Raw genomic sequence first — 26,385 nt, 5'->3', positions numbered from 1 at the left:
TAGCCGTACAACTTTTTCCCGAGGAGGAATAATGAATAATTGAATTCGTGTGGTTTAATAGCGAAATAGTGAGTATCACAGACTTTTGTTACCTGAACAAACCATCATGTGATGTGATAACAAACGAAGCTGTTCTCTGTGAAATAATACGATAGTATTACTCTTTGGCAATGTTAAACTAGCATTGAAAATAAAATTAGCTTCAGCTACATAACGATTAACATATAATAACGTAATGATTCAGGGCTGTTTAAAGCATAATAATTTCAAGATATATTGTATTTTGTATTCTGTAAAAATAACTATGTGACAGGGATATGAGGATTGTTACCACTGTGGCATTGAGTATAATAGCTCGGTAAACTTGGCTCTGTGTCTCCAAAGGTTATTTCAGCACACAAACGCTCTGCGTGTCTAGCACAGACACCTACGTCTACACCACACATTAGCCCAACATCTACTGTGAGATTCGGTCTGTTTTCTTATCAAATATTGGTTAATAGGACGCTGTTTGTGGCGGTGTAAAGGTCAACGATAAGCAATGATTGTGTTCATGCCATAAAACACTGACTTTATAGAAGAACACATATTCCTTTTGGGGAGACAGCATCGACAATGAAATGCACACTCATCTCTTTCATTTTGAGCCTGTCAATAGCTAGAGTATACAGTAACACGACTGTGACTATCTATCCTCAGTGGCTAGCAAAGGGAGGTAATGTTCGCTATGAGCGTGACAGATGGAGCAAGCACAATGGTCTGGAACAGGAATACCTGATACCAAGTTGTCGAAGCATTCGGACTGACAGTGGGCGCTGGATGAACAGAGATCTAAATGATCGTCTGTTCCAAGATGTGAGACTTTCTTCCTCGTGCTGTAATCTACATCGTTCTCTTATGTAAATTTATACAAGAACACATTGTTTTCCAAATATATACTGAAATTGATATAAAAATATTGTTTCTAGAGGCCATTCAAGCAGAAATTTATGAATAGAAACCTCACTCACTTGGATCAACATAGGCTTACAAATTAAGGCTGGTCTCAACAGGTATGTGTCCATCTCCATTTTAGGATTCGACATATTCATTTTATTCATATCTTTATTTGTGTACAGCTCCAAATTTATGTGGTTGAAGCCCATGTTTTACAAATCTGTTCACACACAATACTGAGACGCGTTCCACTGAGACGTAATTTAGAATTGTAGGGTTGTAGAAGGCCATAACGCTATTCTTGATTTTATAGTGGCAAGACTACTATGGAACTATCGTTGTCTTTTTTCGCTTACTTAGATCAATTAATTCTTGATGGTCATATGAGCCATATGTTGTACTTATTCATTATATAGTGGCCAGAGGACCCAAACCGTAGCGGCTACCCTGATCCCAGCTACCTTAAGAACGTCACCAAGCAACAAGAAATGTTCTCTGACTACCTTGCCAATATTAACAGTGGTTATAAGAATGAAATGATCATGGTGGCGAAAGGTAAGATTGTACAGAAACCAATCCCTCATTTATAAGTAATGTAACTGAAATTGCCAAGCATCTGAAGGTATTCATATTTGCATGTTAGTCACTAAACCATATGAGTTCTAGTACATATCCACTGACAACATGTTGGAACGTGGGATCAGAATAGGTCCCAGGCAAGCTAAGCTTGTTGATGTGTTAGAAGCGACCAAATGGATCTGGTGGTCAGGCTCGGTGACCTGGTGCGGATCAATCTCTGGATTGTTTGGCCTAGGGTTGATTATTTACAGGACGCCTCCACACAGCTGCAACACTGCTGAGAACAAAACCTGTCAAATGTCACACCTGTCAAAAGTGAGCGTCATGATCAGGCTCACTAAAGAGTTTGCTTTAGAAACATTGTTTCAATGGTTCAGCCATTGGAGATAGAAAATAATCTGTAAGACCTGTAGTGTTTGTGGATATCAAGGGAAGACGGTGCCTATGATTAAAACACGATTATAGTGTGGCCTTGGGATGAGATGCACATATAACTCTATTGGATATCTCAAAATTATGCTGGCTTTTCACAAAACATATGTGTGTGAATACAATCTATCGATAGCCTACATATCGATGCATGTAACAATGATTGCCGATAACCCATTCGAACTGTATCCGTTTGATATCGGAAGATTATCAGATGTGTATGTCACTCACTGGTACACACACCGAGCATAACTTATCAAACATGATGAAATCTATTTCGGAACACATACACTTAAGTAAAAGATAGTCTAACCACTGTGTCACAGACATTAGTAGTTTAACATGTTGCGCAAAACCCGGCTGGTCTTCAGCTAAAAACGGCGGTATTCAGACGTATACTCAACAACAAAAGTTCCTGTGACACCAATATTTTACAAGTAAAGTTTGGCTTTCAATATTGTAGTACATATATGGAATCAAGTCACAAAAACGCAACTGCTACAGAAAAGCATGCATTCCATACAAAAGTTGACTTTTATGCTTGCCCCAAGGATTTCACTACCCAAGGATGGGTTTAAAAACATGTGCGTTAACGGGATTCCATAGGCATTGTTTAGCATCGTGCTGACAACAACCACTCAGAAAAACAACACAATTACGCAATTATTCAACATTACAAAATGCCACGCCTGTCCGAAAATGAGCGTCTGCGAGCATTGGTATGCTTGAAGCAGGAGCGAGTCAACGTGATTTTGCAAGATTTAACGTCCACCGAAACACCATTTGGTGTTTATGGCAACGTTGGCAACAGACGAATGCAGTCAGAGACCATCCTCGGCGTGGCAGGCCACGCGTAACCAATAATCGACAAGACAACTGGATTCGAACAACACACCTACGAAATCGATTCCAGCCAGCAACAGTGACTGCAAGAAGCATCCCTAGCCTTTGACGAATATCATCACAAACCGTACGTCGTCGCCTCAGATGTGCAGGGATTGTCGACAGAAGACCCGCCAGACGTCCCATTTTGACAGGAAACCGCCGTCAAGCACGGTCTATAGTGGTGCAGACAGCGGATTCGAGTGTACCAACGTCGAGGTGAACGTTACGTCAATTATTGTGTCATGGAAGAAGATCGGTTCGGGACGGCATCGTTATGGTATTGGTTGAGATTATAGCAAACCAGGACCTTTTTGATAGTGGTAGAGGGAAATCTCAATGGACAGCGCTACCGCGACGAGATCATCGACCCTGTTGTTCTACCGTTTTTGCGTCGTCATGGCCCAGGCATTACTTTTCAACATGACAACGCCCTGCCTCACATTGCTCTACTTGTTCAGGATCTCTTCAACAAAACAACGTGAATATCATCCCTTGGCCGGCTCGCTCCCCTGATCTCTCACCACTCGAGAACATGTGGGATCAGATGGATCGGCGCCTTCGACGTCAAACACGTGTTCCACAGACACTCCAGGAGCTTCGAAACATGCTCCAGCAGATATAAACAGATATCCCACAGGACTTTGTGCGACGCCTGGTCCATTCCATGAGACGAAGATGTGTTGCTTGCATCGCAAACCAGAGGTTGACACACACGCTACTGATTTGTAAATTGACATTTTGGCATGTTCATATTTTTTTTATGAAATCAGTAGTTAGTATGGCAAATTAAACTATTTGAACACTTACAGGAGTTTTTGTATCTGTTGCCACCCGAAATTGTTTCAGATTTGGTAAAAAACATAACTTTGCATTAAATCTTGTTCAATGTCACAGGAACTTTTGTTATATTTCAGGGTGGTTCCGTCAGCAATGATGTGCCAGCAGGCTCATTTCCTAAAGTAAATCGCCAGGTTATTGTTGAACATAATTACAAAGCGGGATTATCTTCTAGATGTAATTTGTAAATAGCACAGTCACAATGGACAGCTATTGTTGCACCCAAGTCAGTTCATCCAGGTCAAAGTTCAAGGTGACGAGATAGTCATTCTGAATATGTATTACTTTTTTAAAGTAATTGCAAACCAAATGGTACATATGTACAAAATAAAAATAACTAAAATGTTAATTAATACGGCTTGTTTAGAAATAAACTACTTCAGCATTTTGTGGGAGATGTCATGCTGATTTCCAAGAAATGATTTCCAAGCAGTGGAACACAGGTTGCGATGAACTTAACTATGTATCAATGAATTGTTATTTGATCACTTCTTTTATAACAAGCTGTGTATTTGTAAACATTGTTTAAATCAGTCAATAATACAAGTAGTTAATCTTGAACTTGAAAATAATTTGTTATTTCCTTCACTACCTGTGACGCCTTGTCGGAATTTTCTAAGATAGCTGGCATTTTCATTATAATAATATCATTCCAAATGAGTATCGTGTTTACAGCGTTCACCTCGTCAGGGTAGAATGTGAGTATGGATTTACGATATCTACATGTATATATGGTACTACATATATAGCGGAAATTATAGTACATCTTGCAAGTGTACTCTAAAGTAGCAAAGCAACTGGAATTGGTATGCTATTAAATAATCTATACTTTCAACTGTTGATGTTGATGTATATGTCACACTATTTAATCTTGCTTTTTTCAAACCTATTTATAAAAATAAAGGAAATTCTAAGGGCATTCCGAAACTTTTCGTGTCTATCTTAAACGCACAACGTACAGCATTTATCAAAACAAACAATATCATATCAGTACAAATTGCAAACGTGTTTCTCTTCACATTTTCTCTGGAGAGAGCTTGAATTAAAAGTTTCCCCAAAATGAAAGAGTAAATTTTTCAGTGTATTTATTGGCTTAACAAATATATATAATTCGGTTTGGCGAATAGGACTTAAAACTATTGAAATAAATACTGTCTGAAAAACGTTTCAACGTTATATTAATGTATATCAAAACATAAAATGTCTTGTGTTAATTTCAACAGCTCTCAAACAGTTTTTCCAGACAAAGAGGGCATTAGACAAAATCTACGTACACTTCTGTTTTCCATGTTCCCGAAGGAGGGAGAGCACTTCGAACTGCAAAGTGTTCAGCTTAAAGTACTCTATTGCTTGATTGTACTGCATATGTTTTTACTTATTTGTATTGTTATATGCGATTGAAACTGTTCTTGTATCAACAGAAGCCAAAGAACTGCAACTAATGCTAGATTTATTTCAATTGTTATAGTTATGGGTATCAATAAGTGAGTGGGTGAGTTTGGTTTAACGCCGCGTTGAACGGTATGCCAGTTATATCAGGGCGTGTCAGCTTAATGTGGGAGGAAACCCCTAAATGATGAAGGTCTCGGACGTTTACCACTTAGGTGAAACCAATGAGCACGGGTATGGTGCTGACAAACCTAGAAACATAAAGAGGCGAACCGGGGTTCGAACCCAATCATCAGTTTCTGGCATGCATAAGTGACACAACACTGCACAGCGTATTGGGCCACCCGTGCCCTCCTTAATATAAATGTACATGTTTCTGAAACCAAACTCCTGATATTTGGTGGCAGCAAAAAAAGATTAAAGATATATAACTATGTTCAAGATCAACCTTTAAAATGTTGACAGGCATATACACACCTTGGCGTTAAATTTTAAAGGTAAAACGGGTTTACTACTTCTAAACATAGCTCATGTGAAATAAAGTAGTATTGCAGACCTATTCTGCAAATCCACATTTAGCCCAGAATGACATGTCATGCAATTCTAAAAAAACAAATAGATGAATGTGTCTTTCATATTCTATGTGTCTTCAGGTGTTTTCTGGCCGAAATGGATGAACCAGTCGCAACATGAAGGCCAGTTCCCCAACAATATCGATGCTGCTTCAGAGTTCATGTTGTTGATGATGCAAGGGGTTTACGACTACACCAAAGGTCAGATCCCACCATACTTCGAGGTCATCAATGAACCAGATTCTCAATGGAAGATCATGAATTTCACGACTGTCTCCATTTTCCACAAGACAGTTGCTGAGAAACTCCATGCCAGATTTAACATCAAAGTATCTGGCCCTACACTCGATGGATATACAGAGATGTCAGACATAAACAATTTTTCGTACTGGAAACAGGTATCAAGCTTCATGGATGTCACTTTAGACTATTTAGACACGTTTTCCTTTCATTCATACAACACACTTGTTGTTTCGGGGAAATCGCACCGATTTACTGGTATGAATGAAGCGCGACTGGTAGCATTTGTCGACCTTGTTGAAAACTACGCCTATCAAAAGAATGGAAAGATTATCCCTCTTGTTATCAGTGAATATGGCCGTGGACCCGTGGAGGGAATTGACAAATATGCTCCATCTGGTATAGTGGACTTTTCAACAATATACCAAGCAAATGCCCATAGATTCACCCAATTAAGTCTTAGGGAATACGTTGAGAGAGGAGTTGTGTTTCTTCTATCCAATGAACAATCCCCAGGAGATGCTAGTCTCAACTGGTCACTTTTTAATCGTCAAGGGAAACCAACGCGTATTGTGGACGCTTTTGAGTTTTGGTACAATTTCACGTCAGAGTACTCCTTCATCAGAACCGCCAGCCAATGTGACGGGCAGGAACGCACAGTGTCGCCGTTAGCAATGTCCAGTCCCTTCAATAATGAAACCGTCATTCTCCTTCATAGCTATTCTCAAAAGTCCCAGACCATCAAGCTAACGTTCCAAGACGACTGGATAACACCAACCACGGGAGAAGCTACATGCATCACAATCAAGGACAACTGGAATCCAATCATCACATTCAACGAACCCTTCGACATTGGGAATACTCAGGGAATGGTTGAACTTCCTCCCGAGGCAACGTGTCGCTTTACATTCAAGACCCCTTCACACCAACTGCCAAAAATCACTCTCAATGAAACCACATACTACGGAGCTGATATGGTTATACCGATCAAGAATAGCATTCCCGAAACAACCATATCTCTACCAAATGGTGAATTCCAAAATGCAAAATTAAGAGTTTCTACCAGTCTTCCCGTCAATGAAACAAACAACTTAACAGCTGTTACCTTCAATCTCCACACTCTTGACTCTTTCTATAAATTGTATGATTCCGAAAAGTCTGACAAGAAGACCTGGTGGGAAGTTTGGGAGTTTGATGTCCCTACCTCTTTGTTAACGACCACTAACACAGTCCGTGTTTACTTTTCCAACCAGGCTCTGGAGGGATATGTGTCTTCAGTGGCGCTTGTAACAGCGCAACTCATCACATCAAACGTAAAATATTAAAGATCATAATGAAATGACAGCAACTGGTGGTTTTAGTTTTAATACCGAAATAATTCTGTAGAGTTCTTTACATGACTGTACATATTGTAAATGCCGTGGTTTAATCAAACGTAAAACAATAAGGTTTCAGCGTTTTGAATTGACCTGTTGTAGTAAAATATTTTGTGTCTTGAAACTGTGTATAACAATTGATAACAACGCGACCTGTTCTAGATTGGTGACTTATTTTTCTCTCTGTCAAATCACAGTGGTCTAGATCCATGTTGACTTATCTGCTGTGACCACAATTCAGTACATGGTGACACAGGCTAAGCTTCAATCTAACAGCTGAACGATGATAAGAACATCAGGAGTTCAAGTGCGGGACTGATGAATCCAAAAATTTAAAACCATTTCTTCTAAAAAAAATTGAGTATGTGAATTTGGTTCAGTGCCACTTTGCCAAGTATTTCGGTTATAAAACTGCGTGTCAGCTTCATGTGGGAGGAAAGCCCGAAGTGATGCAGGTCTTTGGAAGTTAGACGATTACCACTTTGGTGAAGCCCACAGGCACGGTTACGATGCTGACAAAGCTAGAAACAGGGTGGACAGGGATTCGAACACAATCATAGGTTTCTCACACGCCTCGGAGACACAACCCTGCACAGCGAATTAGATGACTGTAGCACGTGCCCCAATAATGACACGACGTCAGCAAGATCTTGAAACTGTCGGAAATAGGCCACTCTGTCCTACATTGAAAATGCACAAAAATGGCTGCAAGGGTATTCTCAGAATGGCGATCGAAAGAAATTAATTCCAGTTCAACAAAACGACAAACAGACCCAAACTATGCTTTTATACTTTCTATTGTACACGGTATCTATACTGGCGAATTCGATCCCTCGATCATGACAAACGTCCAAAGAGCCTCATTCCAAAAATAGGTGACTCTGGCACGTAGATCATACGGTGTGAGTTTCTCTTTCATTCAAGTGATGTCTAGTTTGTTGTCTAGGTAATGTTTAGGGCTTGTCAAGAACAATGACAATATCGTTACAAAGACTCTCACACACACAGTATAAAACAAAGCGTTCACGCAATGCCATGGTAGTCGTTCTGATTTGAATGGATTTATAGCTTTATTGTAATGTACCTTGATAACAATACTGATCAGGGAAATACGGTATACACTCTTGTCAGTAGGTCATGTGTGGCTTTTAGATAGATATGTACTTCTTTCAACTTCAGATTCATTTTATTACTTTCAATGCTGATGAATTGTCCGAGGCCATTTAAATGCAATGAAGGTAATAGGTAGGGTAAGATTTATTTTTATCAGCGCAATGTAAGATCAGGTCACGGTTATGGTTTAATGATATCAGTCCAATAGACACATGTCCGCCTCCATGGTCTCCTGGTAGAGCGTCCGCTCAGAGTGCGGAAGGTCCGGGGTTCCATACCCGGCCGCGTCATACCAAATGACGCTAAAAGATGGTACTTGTTATTCTGTCTGGCGCTCGGCATTAAGAGGACAAAACAAGGACTGGTCGGCTCGGGGTCAGTATAGTGTGTCTGAGGGGGGTATTCATGTTAAACTGCGCCAAGGTATTTCAGTTGGCTAGCACTGTAAACTCGGCATTAGTCCGGACTAGTACAAGAAGCCATACACACACGTGCGTGCACGTCGCTATATAACCTTGAACACTACGTTAAACCCCAATACAGCTCACCTCACCAATAGACACACCTTAATACTGCGTGGCAATACTGCGGAATATTTCAAAGAGATACCGCATCTCAAGTTCAATATTTGCCATCAAAAGATATTTAGCAAATACTCATAAAGAATTCATACTTAGAGACGTATTCTGTTCAGAAAACAATGGATGTTCAAGCATAAACATCAGTAGAGAAATAGTAATTGAATTCAATCTGATTGCATGTTATTTGCGTTCTCTGGTTTTCTTCAGAAGTAAATATTTGAAGTGCTTTTAGAAATATTCAATTCATCGAACAACGACACCGAACTGTGTGATCGTTTCAGGCATTAACCAAAAGAGCACTTAAAGCGCGGGTATCACCTAATGATATATTCATATTCTTGTTTAAATGAATGTGCACATCTATCAGTCGTAAATATATCTTTTAACATTTCTTATAAGGACAATCCAAACGTGACACTGTGAAATACCACATTCAGTGCATGGGGAGACGGATAGCCTTGCGGTTAAACTGTTAGCTCGTCATGTTGGTTTGATTCCCGGAATACCTGTAGGCGCAAGGATTTAAGCCAATTCCCTGTTTTCAAAACTCTGAAATCGCTAAACGCTACCTAATATAAGCGCGCACTCTTTTGTACGTTTAATTAAGAATAGTTTGGGGGTTTTGGGTTGCATTGAAGTTAGTATATCGTCCGTTCAAAGGGACGAATAAGCACAAGCTGGCCATGGAGACACAGGTGCATGCTAACTATGTTAACACGAATCCTTTTATTCGACCAAATACACTGAGTATCTAACTATTGCTGAACACCTGGTCGCAAACGTCGTACCGATCCATTACTTAATTGTCCGTGCTTGCTGTATCGACGTTGTATACAACTATACAGTATATATGTGAACAAACTTACTACGTTTACTGGCATTACTGACGCACGCTAAGAGGTAATTCGGTGCAACACAATACTTTCAGGATAATTAACTAACGAAGCAATACGATACGACTATTGCAACAGCACCACTATCTACATGTACTATCGTTATGGTTACAACTACAACGGTAATGCCGCTGCGCGTCAAAATAAGTGAACCAAAGACGCCTTTCACAACCGTAACCATTGCAAAATTAATTAATGCAAACGTTTAATTATCACGTCCAGCATAACAATGTACGTCTTTAAGTATTTTCAATTCCCACTTGTATCAAAAACGTGTATCTACAGTTACAATAACGTATGTAACATACTCGTGTATCTACAGTTACAATAACGTATGTAACATACACGTGTATCTACAGTTACAATAACGTATGTAACATACTCGTGTATCTACAGTTACAATAACGTATGTAACATACTCGTGTATATACAGTTACAATAACGTATGTAACATACTCGTGTATCTACAGTTACAATAACGTATGTAACATACTCGTGTATCTACAGTTACATTAACGTATGTAACATACACGTGTATCTACAGTTACAATAACGTATGTAACATACATGTGTATCTACAGTTACAATAACGTATGCAACATACTCGTGTATCTACAGTTACAATAATGTATGTAACATACATGTGTATCTACAGTTACAATAACGTATGTAACATACTCGTGTATCTAAAGTTACAATAACGTAAAAAAGTAACATACATGTGTATCTACAGTTACAGTTACGTATGTAACATACATGTGTATCTAAAGTTACAATAACGTATGTAACATACATGTGTATCTAAAGTTACAATAACGTATGTAACATACATATGTATCTACAGTTAGGATAACGTATGTAACATACACGTGTATCTACAGTTACAATGACGTATGTAACATACATGTGTATCTACAGTTATAATGATGTATGTAACTTACACGTTTATCTACAGTGACAATAACGTATGTAACATACACGTGTATCTACAGTTTCAATGACGTATGTAACATACACGTTTATCTACAGTGACAATAACGTATGTAACATACACGTGTATCTACAGTTACAATGACGTATGTAACATACATGTGTATCTACAGTTATAATGATGTATGTAACTTACACGTTTATCTACAGTGACAATAACGTATGTAACATACACGTGTATCTACACTTACAATAACGTATGTAACATACACGTTTATCTACAGTGACAATAACGTATGTAACATACACGTGTATCTACAGTTTCAATGACGTATGTAACATACACGTTTATCTACAGTGACAATAACGTATGTAACATACACGTGTATCTACAGTTACAATGACGTATGTAACATACATATGTATCTACAGTTATAATGATGTATGTAACATACACGTTTATCTACAGTGACAATAACGTAATTAACATTCAACATTGTGAACACAAATGCATCAAAAAGTTACCCTGCTTCAGTGAAGACATCACATAACAAAGCCTTATCTCTATTGTGTCCGCAATAAATTAGATTTCCCAGGAGAGTCTGGTTAATCTGCATCTTGATGAAAGACAACTGTTTCAAGTAAACATGAAAGGATATTATGTTTTTTTTATGCGAAAAAGTTTATGATTACACCAGAACAACCCAGTTTCTATTATGCGGGTGCATATTCGTCAATATAAGGCAGGAAGAAAACTATGTAAGTACGTTTCGTTATTTTGAGGTTATTTCCTAAAACAGTTGTGGTTAAAAAACTAACAATTATTAAACAACACGATATATTATATTTGAAATCAAACACAATAGTTTCATTTGTTTATATTTCTCTCCCTAAAATAGGCTTGTCGCTGAGAAATGATATGTATTCGTGTGACCTTTAACGCATAATACTGTGATAACATATTGTTTGAACCGTGAATTGTAATATCGCAACGACGTAAAGCCACCAAAATCAACATAATTATATCAAAATTTACATTTAATGAAAAATCATGAAAACCTGAAACCATTCATCATGGCTTCACTCAACAATTTGTCACGGAATAATCCAATACAATCCCTCTGGGACAGGCGTTGTAGCTAATTTACGATCAATCGCTAGGCGATACTCCAATTGTTACAAGTCTCTTATATATCTGAGCAAGCAGGTGCGCGAATTGTAGATGTCATGTTCATCTTGGATGCTTTGTGTTGAGCAAGGTACTATGTGTGTAGTGCTTACCGTTGTTTCCAATACGTGTTAGTTACAGCACCTGAACTTGGCATGACGAGTGTATCTTTTGCTCTGTCTGTCGTGTTTTCTGGGATGTTACAACCTGGTTTGGACTCAAGTTCCGCTTCGTCACAGACAGATTGCATTGTGCAGTGTTTTTACAACGAATATTGTAATTCTGTGTTCTACGATTCTGGGACATTCCTATGCCACTTTGGCAGAGACAATTACGACAGTCCGACGTCTACAATGACCGCGGAAGCGTCTGTGGTGTATGTTATCGTCAAATCTGGAAATTTAAAGGTTGTTGGTAAGTTTGATACAAGATAGATATGGAACATTTGACACAAAACTGAAACATTTATTATGAAGGTACAAACATTCACTATATATGCTCTTGATACTTCTTATGTACAAGAACGCCACCGTGGTCCAGTGGATAGAGCGTCTGCTCGGAGAGCGGAAAATCGGGAGTTCGATCCCCGGTCTAGCCACACCATACCAAAAGACGTTAAAAGACGTTACTTGTTGTTATCCTGCCTGGTGCTCGGTATTGGTCGGTTAGGATTCAATGTACTGTGTCTGAGTGAGGTAATCATGCTAAACTGCGGCATGGTATCTCAGTAGGATAGTATTTAAAAACGGCATTATCCCGAACAAGTAAAAGCAGGCACACGCACGAACGCACGCACGCACGCACGCACGCACGCACGCACACACACACACACACACACACACATACACACATACTCACGTGCTATATAATCTTGAACTCGACATTGAACCCAATTTCACCTCACCTCACACGGTAGGTAGAAAACACAAATTTTGCTTTTCACATCGAATAATCTATATATTCACTAAATATTATCATCAAATCTTGTTTATGTAATGATGTTGGAAAGTGGTAAAGATAGAAAGGAGACATTTGACCATTACACAACTGAAACATTATGGAGGTACAAACATTCACTGAAGCCTTACTCAATATGAGATAAAACATACAAATATACTGAGGGGCAAAAGAAAGTATACCAGTTTGTTTTTTATGTTATTGCAAATTGAAAGAACTATTATTAAATTTGATTTTGTCTGTTCAACCATCACTTATTCCTGCAACAGTGTGGACTGGCTAGTTGTGTGTAGAAATAAATTGGTTCAATGAAGACTATGGTAAGAAATGGGTGACGTGAAATTGGGTTTAACGTCTCGTCCAAGATTATTGCACTTATATAGCGACGTGCATGCACGTGTGTGTATGTGGCTGCTTGTACTAGTCCGGACTAATACCGATTTATAGAGCTAGCTCACTGAGGTACCATGCCGCAGTTTAACACGAATACCCCAATCAGACACAGAATACTGAGTTCGAGCCGACCAGTCCTTGTTTTAGCCCCTTTCTGCCGAGCGCCAGACAGTGTAACAACAAGTACCATATTTAAACGTCATTTGGTATGACGCGGCCGGGTATCAGACCCTGGACCTTCCACTTTCTTGGCGGACGCTCTACCACCAGACCACGGAGGCGATCCGGGTTGAGAAATGAATATGCAACCACGTGATCTCTACCCATGTTTGAAATGTGTGCCGAAAAAAGCAAATGTATTGATTTTCAGATAAGATTTCTAAGATAACCATATAGCATTTGTGTATTATTGGTTTTTTGGTTCTTTTAAAAAGATTATGGGACTGTCATATCGATGCAATACTCTTTATATATGTACATATACAATGTGTACTACGACCCTACAGTGTAATTTGAAATGAAGGTACATAAAAAGTTTGATAAAAACATGTAGACATCAGTTTGTAAAATATTCCTCCTGTCACAATGATGTCATTAAGTATTCTTTTTGACAGGATTAATTGATTTTTGATCATCTTGCATTGTGTCTCTTGGCTTGTACAAATCTACATGTATATGTATCATGTATACGTACTTACCTATACCTATGCAGTGGTTTGATAAGTACCACTTTGACACTGGTTTTCACAGTTGAAGTATGTACATGTACTTGGTTAAAAACACATACATGTCTTGAGGGATGTCATGCTTAGTATAGCCACACAGTTAACGTTTATAACACACATGCAGTGCATTAGTCCTACAAAGCTGATTATTTGATAGGCATTTCAATAGACACATATACTTCCATTCCCATGTTATTTAAATGAAAATCAACCATTAAATAGGTCTTTCTTTGTGAAACCTATACATGTACAGACACATTTTGCACGAACTGTACAGTGTATTACAAACAGAAAGACGGCGAGTTTAGACAGCTTAATGTGTTATGTACATCAATCGTCGTCAGTGCATCAGAATAGCTTCCTGCACATTTCCATACCCCTTTCACTGTGTGCCAACGATCAATGTTATAACTGGTGACATACCTGCCTGTATCATGATATGTTGTGCGCATGCAAATGCATCGTTGAAGATGTTCCATATTTTGCCCTGTACCAAGTTCCATTCTGTCGAAACGTTTGAAGTTTCAATTTTGTAGACCATAATCCCGGAAGACAAATTTAAGGCAATACTTCATTCTTGGTCCATGGGGCTTGTATTGCAAACAAAAGTTCCTGTGACATTGAATAAGATTTAATGCCAAGTTTATTTTTTTACCAAATCTGAAACTATTTCGATTTGCAACAGATAAAAAAACTCCTGTAAGTGTTCAACTGGTTTAATTTGCCATACTGACTACTGATTTCATAAAAAATATGAACATGCCAAAATGTCAATTTACAAATCAATTGCGTGTGTGTCCACCTCTGGTTTGCGATGCAAGCAACACATCTTCGTCTCATGGAATGGACCAGGCGTCGCACAAAGTCCTGTGGGATATCTGTCTATATCTGCTGGAGCATGTTTCGAAGCTCCTGGAGTGTCTGTGGAACACGTGGTTGACGTCGAAGGCGCCGATCCATCTGATCCTACATGTGCTCGATTGGTGAGAGATCAGGGGAGCAAGCCGGCCAAGGGATGATATTCACGTTGTTTTGTTGAAGGGAATGCTGAACAAGTCGAGCAATATGAGGCCGGGCGTTGTTATGTTGAAAAGTAATGCCTGTGCCATGACGACGCAAAAACGGTAGAACAACAGGGCGATGATCTCGTCGCTGTAGCGCTGTCCATTAAGATTTCCCTCTACCACTTTCAAACGGGTCCTCTGTCTTGCTGTGATCCCACCCCATACCATAACGCTGCCGCCCCCGAACCGACCTTCTTCCATGACACAATGATTGACGTAACGTTTACCTCGACGTCGATACACTCGAATCCGTCCGTCACTGTGGCTGAGGTAAAAACGAGATTCGTCAGTGAGTAGAACTTGTCCCCAATGCATGGCCGTCCAGCGTAGACGCTGTCTGCACCACCGTGCTTGACGGTGGTTTCCTGTCAAAATGGGACGTCTGGCGGGTCTTCTGGCGGCAATCCCTGCACATCTGAGGCGACGAAGTACGGTTTGTGAAGATATTCGTCAAAGGCCAGGGATGCTTCTTGCAGTCACTGTTGCTGATTTCGTAGGTGTGTTGTTTGAATCCAGTTGTCTTGTCGATTATTGGTTGGCCCCTGACTGCACTCGTCTGTTGCCAACGTTGCCATAACACCAAATGGTGTTTCTGTGGACGTTAAATCTTGCAACATCACGTTGACTCGCTCCTGCTTCAAGCATAACAATGGCTCGCAGATGCTCATTTTCGGACAGGCGTGGCATTTTGTAATGTTGAATAATTGCGTTTTGTTTTTTCTGAGTGGTTGTTGTCAGCACGATGCTAAACAATGCATCCCGTTAACGCACATGTTTTTATACCCATTCTTAGGTTATGAGGTTCACTCCCAAAACTTCTACATGCCAAAACATCTACAGAGAGTTGTCATGGCTGATTGAGCTTACCTATTGTTATAATGGTATAGTCCTCCTGTAATTACAAGTTGTCGGGCTGAGAGTAGTTTGAACCTTAAATTGGTTTTACTCAATTTATTGTGGATTAACACTATAGTATATAACTAGAGTCCATCATGATGATAATTTATCACTATGGCGGGTATCAGGAAAGTGGAGTATGTCATGTCACAGAAGGGTACTGTGCAGGTATTCCTAGATGGCTATCGTTATAACAAGAATGTTGTCAGACAGACATGCATTCACTTGAAGTGCGTAGACTCCACTTGTAAGGGTAGATGCACCACTGTAGGTGACTTCATCAGAAATGTCTCTGATCACACTCATCCACCTGAAGACAGCAGTAGAGTAAGATTCATCCGTACCATGAGGAAGAGGGCCAGAGAAGAAACCACGCCGATGCGTACCCTGTACAAAGATGAGGTAGCTACAGAAGACCAGGCACAGCTGCTGCCATCGTTCCCACCCATGAGCAGTGCCTTGTACCGACACAGGCGGAAGAACATCCCAGCACTCCCACAGACAAGATCTGAAGTCCAACTTGAAGGAAACTGGACTGAAACAACAGACAGCCGCCCATTCCTGCTTTTCACTGATTGAGATGCCAACAAGATTGTTGTATTTTCTACCCATGACCAACTCCAAGCTTTGCAGTCTGCAGACACTGTATACATGGACGGAACATTTACATCTTGCCCAGATCTGTGGAAGCAGGTATACAAGATACATGCAAGAAGTGGTTCCTGTATGTACCCACTTGTCTTCGACCTCCTGCTTGACAGACAGACCACAACTTAAACCAGACTGTTAAGCCGACTCAAAACAGAAGTCCAACAGAGATTCAACCGTCCCCTCTCTCCTGCCACTGTCCAGACGGATTTTGAGAAGGCTGCCATTCGTGCCGTCAACACAGAGTTCCCAAATGCCGACGTCAAAGGTTGTTTTTTTCATTATTGTCAGGCGATCTGGTGGTAGACACAGGATCTTGGATTAGCAGTACAGTACAAGGAAGATCCTGCAGTACAACAATGGATCAGAAGAGCTGCTGGACTTGCCCTCCTGCCCTTGCTTGATGTCCAGGACACCTGGTTGGATGCTATGCAGGCAACTCCACCAGCTCCGAGAGCTGAAGACTGAGACGTCTTAAGGACATGTTGACCCTTATCGAGTTCCTGAATGCTGTTGGCCATCTTCTCAAACTTGGTTAAGAGACTTGAAATATAGTAATTTTAGTGCTGTATGTGACAAAGTGAGGCCAGTTGTGACAATAAATTAGTGTGTGTACTATTTATTTATACAAGTGCTATATGAGTAAATTGTCTTCATTGTCTTCAAATTGTTGTGTTGTATGTTGTACACTTAATCAATTAGACTGTTCCAATCAATGCCCAACAGGTAATAGCCAGGAGATTAGTGGTGCAGTGGACCATAAACTTTGTTGTTTTAAGCCGTAGAAGTTTTGGCATGTCGAAGTTTTGGGAGGACACCGTGAAATGCATGGGGCTTGCATACAAGTCAAGTTTTGCATGGAATGCATGCCTTTCTGTAGCAGTTGCGTTTTTGTGACTTGATTCCATACATGTACTACAATATTGAAAACAAAACTTTACTTGTTTGAAAAATACACTAAAATATTGGTGTCACAGGAACTTTTGTTGTTGAGTATAGTTAGGTATCTATATTCAGAGGTTCAGATCAATTTGTCAAAAATGAAACCAAATTCCATCCGAAGATTACGAAGAAAATAATGTGTGAAATGCTGGACTTCCTTATTGATAACATCTATATTACATTTGGGGGTAAGACATTATAGGCAAGAAGTAGCCTCCCCATGGGCACCAATATAGCTCCCCCTTCTTGCGGATCTGTTTCAAATGATATGAATCGGAATTGCTGCTCGGATTGGCAAAGTCAAAACAAGGTAATTTGGCCAAAAATATTAACTTTGGCTTGAGTTATATCGATGATGTTATGTCGTTCAGTAACAGTCAAATAGCCAATTCCCTTCCCAAATACTCTCTACAAGACTGTTAAACAAGAGGGATGACTCCAAGTTTCCAATAGTCAACTTTCCCCTCATGTCGCGCAATATTCCAAAAGCACCAGCCTTTGGTGTTTAGATTTCACCTTCTTGCTTAGAAGTTATTTGATCAAGGTTACAACATTCAAGGCCTCCGTAAAACTTTCAAAAAGTATTATGGTGGACATGTGAAGGGCATTTCCAAATTTGACGCATCCGTCACAAAAATTACACTCTTCAAAAAAAGAAACGCATAGGTGTTTTGAGAATTCCAATTAGATTAGATTAGTTAATCATTTTAATCATCTTATAATGTTTTTTTGTAAACGTTTATCAGCAAAAATGCAAAGGATGCACGGAAATTGCTTTCAGAAAAAGTTTTCAGCACAATGCACGTGCAAAATGTTGGAAACAAGAGTAGAGACACTGACTATATAAGACCGTACAAAATTCATCAGTTCATTACGAAATTTCAGACGTGAACGGAGATCGAAAAATGCCAAGATTCACTGCAGCTGACCGAAATATCGGCATCGGACGTTTGGAAGGAGGGGAGTCCAAGTCTGCCGTTGCAAAACACTTCAACGTTCACCAAAGCACCATGTCTCGACTATGGGATCGATATACCCGTACTAATTCGATTCAAGATCATCCCAGAAGTAGAAGAACAAGCGTGACCACCACTGCTCAGGATCGATACATCCGGTTGCATCACATTCGGAATCGATTTGCTACAGCAACGGACACTGCAGAACAAGTGCCTGGTATGCGAAGAATTTCCGACCAAACCATCAAAAATCTTCTGAGGGAAGTGGGAATTCGAGCGAGACGACCAAAAGTTGGACGTGTCCGGTGGTGCAACAGAGTACAGGCATGGGATCTCAGGAACTGGCGACGCGTTTGGTTCAGCGATGAGTCACGTTTTCTGCTTCAACGACGGGATGGAAGACAACGTGTATACCGACGTCGACATACACGTTTTGCGCCGAACTGGACCGATTTGGTGGAGGGAGTGTCATGGTGTGGGGAGCCATATCCTACACGGGTAGATCACAGTTAGATGTTGTCCAGGGCAATCTTACAGCAAACCGATATATAGACCAAATTCGGCGTCCTCACCTCCTCCAAACTCTGGACCGCCAGAGGGAGCTATTCCAACATGACAACGCTCGGCCCAACACAGCACGTGCAGCAGTTAATTCCCTTGTTAATGAGAACATCAATGCATTGAGGCAGAATACGCTCACCTTTTTGTGAACCCCTGGTATCATCACTATTTGATAGTGAATCATAAATACATGCTCATGATATTGTCGGAGTTTTGTCCCTTTTATTTAATATGATACCAGGAACAGGTTATTATATTCAGTTGCTTATGTTACATGGCATGTTTCACATATTGTCTATTTAGCTCTATACAAGGGTCGCATAAATAATCTCTGTGTTTTTCCCTAGATGTTAAGCAGCACATTCAAGTTATGTTTTCGTGAATGTGTGGGGTGGTAGTTGAAGTATTAGTTTGTCGGAGAAAACTGGGCTTGATGTCCCATATGAGTACTGTGTGACCTTTGATCTGGTGCATCTGCATGTACACGTATCCTGTCGATAGATTGATGGAATATTAAATGATGAGGCGTCTATCCATATCGTTACTCAGAAACAAACAAAAACAGAATGACACTTTATTCTATAATTTGAAGTCATTTTAAAGTTTCAAGGAGTAAGGTATGAAAGTAGACTATGAATAATGAAACATAGTCGCCATGTGGGATGTACATGTGAAACTTGTTAATTTTGAATTACGTCTTCTCTGTGCAAGTATAGAGATTTTGCTGCTTACAAGTAAAGAAAAACGTTAAGAAATATATTCGTTTTGCAACACAGAGGGCGCAGTTTAAAAGTTTCGGCCAAAACATTTTTTTTGTAGTTGACTCAACATAAAAAATACTCCGTTCCTTATGACGAAACTCTGGGACTTCAGTCCACTAGCAGAAACATGGACCCAGTTCAAGTAAATATAAATTGTCACTGTACGAAAATAACCAGGTCAGTTTTATGACGAAACAGATTCAACTTGGCATAAGGGGCAAATAGCTGTGGACATTGAAGGCATTGTACCAGTTAGTCTTCTTAGAAGAGACGAGGTTCATTTCAAGTATGCCTAGATTGATAAGTAAGCAAAGGAAATGTAAGGGAGTATTTTCCGACGTAACCTATCGTTATATCACACTTCAAGAAAGCATTAATCCGCTCGGTCAGTATCGATGGTAAGGCTGATAAAGATCTTAATTAAAACATTACTTAGTTTAAAATATACAATGTATTTTAAGTACTAGTATATCCCTTCACTTTCAGGATTTTCCTTTAACACATTGTATGGGCAGGTGTTTGTATTATGTATGCTTTATATCAACAGAAACCTCCGATGTATAATAATATATTAATAGGCACAACTCAAGTTGTATATGTAGAAATGTTGAACGAATGTTTAACCAACACTATGCATTTCTTTATCTACATCTTGATGTAAACTTGTACAATTGCATAAACATTGAACACAAACAGGTAATCAATTAGAGATGCGACCATTCGTTCAATAAGCGTAGGAATCTATATTTAATTTGTGTAACTACTAGAATAATCTATACTCAAGAGTGTACCTATATAGATTACTGTCACAGTGTAAGCTATCGGTTGAATACCCAAGGGGAGGGTGACGTTAAATAACAGACAAAATGGTATAATATCTTAAAAATAAATGGATGTTTGTAATACGCTTTAGGCCACCCGTTGTAGAGCGCTGATACTATATTACCACGGTCAATGGATCAGTGTGCACTCGATTCTCTTTCTCAGCTCCCCGGGGAGTATACAACCCAAGCTGCCTGTGAGGCGCTAGAAGGTTAACCGTCATCTCATTCGCTTGGTGAGGTATATTTCGAACAAGGTCACTTGCCTGAAGAGACACCACATGTGCTACATGTGCTTCAGCGTGGGGCCGGGCCGAAGCCCTGGAAACTCTTCAGACATCAAGCACGGTCACCCATCCAACCACTCTTCCTGACGTCGGTTGCTTAACTCGCCCGATATGTGACCTGTGCACCATGCCACCATGTAAATAAGACATATATCACAGATCTGAGTATCCGGCGCCTCTCCTGTAGTGGATCTGACGCTGACATCACCTACCTCTGAGCATGCATGCCAAGAAAACATTTCACCGAAAAGTTGATCCGAATAAAATATACAAATTACACTAAATAAACTATTGACGTCCATAGTACACGTTAAGTAACCGATGATTTGTGCATTTACCTACTTCCTGCACAAGGATTATGTAACACTATTGAACATCTATTAGGAATCTCTCGTCGTTGCCCAGGGAAAAGTTGACCTGTGGCATTTGACGTTAATGTATAGTTATCATAATGCATACAGACGCGCGTCTGTTCCGTCTGTTCTGTCTGGTGTTGTCTGGATGGTTCTGTGTGCTGTATACATTGCAAGGCAGCGCAAGTATACTGATTACAGCTTTGTAATAATACATTCAAATCTACTTTGTGTGGTTGATTTCAAATCCAAAGAACAGTTTCTGGCCTATGTTTAACTTCCCACTAAAATGTCAGTGCGTGTTTCCGGGTTAGCCGTGATCACATATATCTTAGTGTATTAGTCACCAGAGAAGCTCGTGGGTGAAGCTCTCATTGAAAATACAACCAGAAAGATATATCTTACAGATGAGGTTATCTGATTTGTTAATTAACAGCTGCCTATATCCAGTTCCAGTAATATATGGGGGAGTGGGTGCACGGGAGGGTGTGGGGGTCAGTCTCTCATTGTGGGTTTGAATCCCAGTTCGCCCCGATTATGTTTCTAGGTTCGTCAGCACCATCTCCGTGCTCGTGGGTTTCACCAAAGTCGTAAACGTGTTAGACCTTCGGGCTCTCCTCCAACGTCCAGCGACACGCCGTGATACTGGACAACTGTTAAAAGCGGCGTTTAACCCACCCCATCGCTCAAGTAATATATCGAGTTCTTCAATCTAAACATCTAGTTGAAGTTTGGTTTAACGTCGCCGAGAACAGTGTTCATGCAGTCAAGATCGTTTGTTCTCATTTAGGTCCACAGTCGGAGTGTCCGCTGGACGAAGGTTTCGCCTACGATAGCGCCGCAGACATCTGCTATAAGGTCCTGGAGACACTGACTACGGCCGATAGTCACCGAGCAACATGTCAGGCCATGGGTGGACAACTCATGGCAGTCACTTCCGCCGCTCGGGACACCTTCCTGACAGACCAGACTGCCGTCTACAGTATGTTGTGTGCAGCTAACTAATTAGACATTTTATTATTTATGAAATTTGTGCAAATTTGTAAATTCAAAATTTCAATATTTTAAGATTGATCATAAGAGCTTATGATTCGACAAAAATATTGTTGTTTTTAAAGAATAATTTGTTCTAGTAGATACTTGGTTTGTGGACTGTTTGAAAACAATTTGTTTGTATCCATTTTCTTTTTTCTTAACGCGTGTTTAAAAACAAGCGTTCACAGAAGACGTTATAAAACAGCGACTATCTCTTGGATATTCTTGGGTGGGAGTGGGGCTGGGATTTTATCGTAAAAAAGTGGCCCTAGAAAATAAGACTTTAGACTGTTGAAGAAAAAAAAGGTCTGCCACAAACATTGGATTGTTGTTATATACGGTCATATGAAGTCTTTTTTATGCAGTTAGAAATTGAGAGAACATGAATTCAGGACACTTTGTTTTAAACAGCAACATTCTTTGACACAACGTTTAAGAGCTACTTCTTGCTCATTCATCGGTGAATGCATAGTATGTACATAGAGTTTATATGTATAGTCATGACATGTTTACACAACACAAGGTTGGACGAATGTACAAAGATAGCAATATAATGACAAAACATAGGTTTCATTTACAAAGAAAATAACATAGTGACCAAGATTTTAATAGGGAAGGATTAATTAAGTACACTGAAGGTGTGGTGATGAGGAAAGGATTAATGAAGTACACTGAAGGTGTAGTGATGAGGAAAGGATTAATTAAGTACACTGAAGGTGTAGTGATGAGGAAAGGTTTAATTAAGAACACTGAAGGTGAAGTGATCTGGAAAGGATTAACTAAGTACACTGAAGGTGTAGTGATCTGGAAAGGATTAACTAAGTACACTGAAGGTGTAGTGATGAGGAAAGGATTAATTAAGTACACTGAAGGTGTAGTGTTGAGGAAAGGATTAATGAAGTACACTGAAGGTGTAGTGATGAGGAAAGGTTTAATTGAGAACACTGAAGGTGAAGTGATCTGGAAAGGATTAATGAAGTACACTGAAGGTGTAGTGATGAGGAAATGATTAATTAAGTTCACTGAAGGTGTAGTGATGAGGAAAGGATTAATGAAGTACACTGAAGGTGTAGTGATGAGGAAAGGATTAATTAAGTACACTGAAGGTGTAGTGATGAGGAAAGGATTAATTAAATACACTGAAGGTGTAGTGATGAGGAAAGGATTAATTAAGTTCACTGAAGGTGTAGTGATGAGGAAAGGATTAATGAAGTACACTGAAGGTGTAGTGATGAGGAAATGATTAATGAAGTACACTGAAGGTGTAGTGATGAGGAAAGGATTAACTAAGTACACTGAAGGTGTAGTGATGAGGAAAGGATTAATAAAGTACACTGAAGGTGTAGTGATGAGGAAAGGATTAATTAAGTACACTGAAGGTGTAGTGATGAAAAGGACCTGGCTTTTGTGACACAAGTAGTAAGGCAATCTAGATGTCCACTGTGGTTGATGATCATCAATTCACCTGATGAAGGAGCAGGAGGTAGCTCTGAAACGTCGTGACAAAGAAGCTGCTACCCATAAAAAATGCCATGTATAATTCATTTAGGGTCATAGTTTTATTTTTAAAATATCCGGTTTTGCTGTTGTAGCTGAAAAATACATGCAAAAAAACCTGTGTTTTTGTACTCCCAGATGGTGGATTCTTCTTCGGAGCCAGGTATGATGGGAGCCAGTGGACATGGGAGACGGGAGCCCCGTATGGAGACTACTTGAACTGGGAAACGGGGAACCCGGATGACGCTAATCCCTGTGGCCGGAAGAACAAAGGCACACCGCTATGGAGGTCGTTCGCGTGTGATAAAGGCTTGTTGTACAGTGTGTGTGAATTTGTCACGGGATACTCACAGGCACAACTAACAACATGCATTCCCTAGAGAGTACAGACTCGATCACAGGGGAAGATGTAAAGATGTAAAGACTTGTAGCCACTTATTAGCCATCCTCTATATCTGCAGGGTAACTTTTACTAACCCTGGTTCTCTACCGATCTCAAATTACCCGCCCTTGATTTTCATTACCTAATTTGATTGGCCACGCTTCTAGGTCTAATGCACCAATCAGAATACGAGTTAGAAACCAGCCTCAGTGTGTGGTAACATTGTCGGCTTTAACAACATGGCGGTAAGTCCCATTGGTTATGACAGGAGGTTACGAGAAAGTCAACACTGAAAAACTGACTGAAACGCAAACAAAAATCCTGAAAAATCTTATTTTTATGAATAGGATGTCTTCATGTCCATTAAAACTGGCGGTGTGTGTTTTATTTTAAGATATTTGTGATTTTGTTTGCCCTATAATACAACGGAGTATCTGCCTTACATATGAGGCAATTTGATAATATTTTCTTCTACATAATGTATGCACTTAACCATAGATAAGAGTTATGTATGAGCATGCGTATGACATTTAACAAATTTCCTTCTCAAAACATTTCTAAGAACACCAGGTGTTTTACACTTGTAGTCTTTAACAGAATTGTTGAAACAGTTGTTTTATTGTGAATGTCAACAGTTTTCATCACAGTCTAGTTTGTATACATATACTGACACACTCTTAATGATCAGAGGGTAAATAAAACTTGATCGATGAAGTATCTCCTCTGGCCCATTACTCTAGTTACCAGGAACTTAGTAAAGTTTGAACGTGACATTCAACATAAATACTTAGATTAGATTCAGATCTACGTGTGTAGTTTTCTAACGTGGTGGGGGCGGTGCAGTAGCCCAGTGGTTCATTCGTCACGACGAAGGCAGGGGTTCGATTAATCATTAATCATTAATCGCATTTATCCCCTGAACATTCGGTCATATGAACGTATGCAAATGTCAAAAAGTATTACACTGGACCTATTAACCATTATTGGTATCATATTGTCCAGTTCGAACCGAAGGACATTGTCCGATACCATAATCACATGCCTTCATGCAGGCCCGAGATAACACACATGTGAAACGTTGATATAATGTGCCTCCCAACACACACACACACACACACACACACACACACACACACACACACACACACACACACACAGGATACAGACTCCAAGACGACCAGTCCTTGTTTTAGCCCCTTAATGCCTAGTGCCAGGCAGGGTAGCAACAAGTATAATCTTTAATCTTTTAACGTCGTTTGGTATAACTCGGCTTTATCCACCACTAGACCATGAAGGCGGTCCTCAAATGCACAGAGACCAGAGACAATGCGAGAATATATTTCTATTCTTATAAAAAATTATAATAAGACACGCTGAATTCTGTAGCTTTACGGTTCGCTATGTGTGCGATAACAAGATAACTCATGTACAATAGATGAAAGTCGTGTCCTTGCTTCGCTTCAGAGGGTTTTATCGTAAGTATAGGTAAGCTTCAGTGCAATCCTCATCTCTTCTATAACTTTAAGAGCCCCAGTGATGAAATTATCCTCATCGCATGAAGTTGGTGATGGGAGGAATATCTCTTGGGACGATTGATCACTTGTTACAAGCACCCAACCACTATGTATACAATCGAAGATAGTTTTTTTTGCCAAATGCTGCAAAAATTGCTAATCATTTCCTAATGGGACGTTGTCATACTTTTACATTGTCACGTGTATTTAACCGTGTACGGAGTATGGGGTTCAGTGTTTCATACGGCATGAAAAATATATTAGAAAAATAGAACTAACACAACGACGCTGATTAATTCTAATGGTCGATCATTAGTACCTGCAAACAAACAATTATTGATTCTCTAAGTCCATTACACATCACAAATGACACACTACAAGAACGCAGTACTGATTAATACTCCATCACGCACATTGCTTCTCAACACCAAGATTCCTGCTACACCATCGAAAGGGGTATCGATTGGCCGAGACCTAGACATGACTTCGCCAAGCGACTTCTACTTCTCATTATCGTTAAGACTATTGATTCAAACAGCGACATACATGTAGGTTTTAAAACTGATTGTTTCCATTGGATGTCCGTTCGTGTTGAACATTCGACTCCGACATGCCCGAATCGCTTTTAATCTTTCCCACTTCTCGTTGAACTCTGGTCCAAAAT

The 26,385-nt window shown here is 39.8% G+C and overlaps 2 protein-coding genes and 1 pseudogene across 2 annotated transcripts; all 3 read left to right on the top strand.

Annotated features, from left to right (window-relative positions):
- Positions 1-615: 615 nt before the first annotated feature.
- On the top strand, positions 616-7,196 carry LOC139474802 (beta-porphyranase A-like). The gene is made up of 3 exons (XM_071257927.1): positions 616-855; positions 1,353-1,491; positions 5,709-7,196. Exons 1-3 carry the CDS (start codon positions 616-618, stop codon positions 7,190-7,192), a joined length of 1,863 nt encoding a protein of 620 aa, XP_071114028.1. The 3' UTR covers positions 7,193-7,196.
- Positions 7,197-12,083: 4,887 nt separating this feature from the next.
- On the top strand, positions 12,084-24,611 carry LOC139476011 (lymphocyte antigen 75-like). Its single transcript, XM_071259242.1, has 3 exons — positions 12,084-12,342; positions 22,084-22,275; positions 23,964-24,611. Exons 1-3 carry the CDS (start codon positions 12,084-12,086, stop codon positions 24,203-24,205), a joined length of 693 nt encoding a protein of 230 aa, XP_071115343.1. The 3' UTR covers positions 24,206-24,611.
- On the top strand, positions 16,079-17,073 carry LOC139474012 (uncharacterized; annotated as a pseudogene).
- Positions 24,612-26,385: the final 1,774 nt, after the last annotated feature.

This window comes from Haliotis cracherodii, unplaced genomic scaffold, assembly GCF_022045235.1.
Source record: "Haliotis cracherodii isolate W230 unplaced genomic scaffold, xgHalCrac1.p SCAF_3, whole genome shotgun sequence".
In the NCBI taxonomy this organism is placed as follows: domain Eukaryota; kingdom Metazoa; phylum Mollusca; class Gastropoda; order Lepetellida; family Haliotidae; genus Haliotis; species Haliotis cracherodii.
This window is presented reverse-complemented; position numbering and strand designations above follow the sequence as displayed.

Bases quoted from the DNA above. Each gene is read 5' to 3' on its own strand.
- LOC139474802 (XM_071257927.1), top strand. From the start codon at position 616: ATGAAATGCACACTCATCTCTTTCATTTTGAGCCTGTCAATAGCTAGA. The intron at 856-1,352 runs GTGAGACTTTCT...TTCATTATATAG, and splicing joins ATGATCGTCTGTTCCAAGAT to TGGCCAGAGGACCCAAACCG. The intron at 1,492-5,708 runs GTAAGATTGTAC...ATGTGTCTTCAG, and splicing joins AATGATCATGGTGGCGAAAG to GTGTTTTCTGGCCGAAATGG.
- LOC139476011 (XM_071259242.1), top strand. From the start codon at position 12,084: ATGACGAGTGTATCTTTTGCTCTGTCTGTCGTGTTTTCTGGGATGTTA. The intron at 12,343-22,083 runs GTAAGTTTGATA...GTTCTCATTTAG, and splicing joins TGGAAATTTAAAGGTTGTTG to GTCCACAGTCGGAGTGTCCG. The intron at 22,276-23,963 runs GTATGTTGTGTG...TTGTACTCCCAG, and splicing joins AGACCAGACTGCCGTCTACA to ATGGTGGATTCTTCTTCGGA.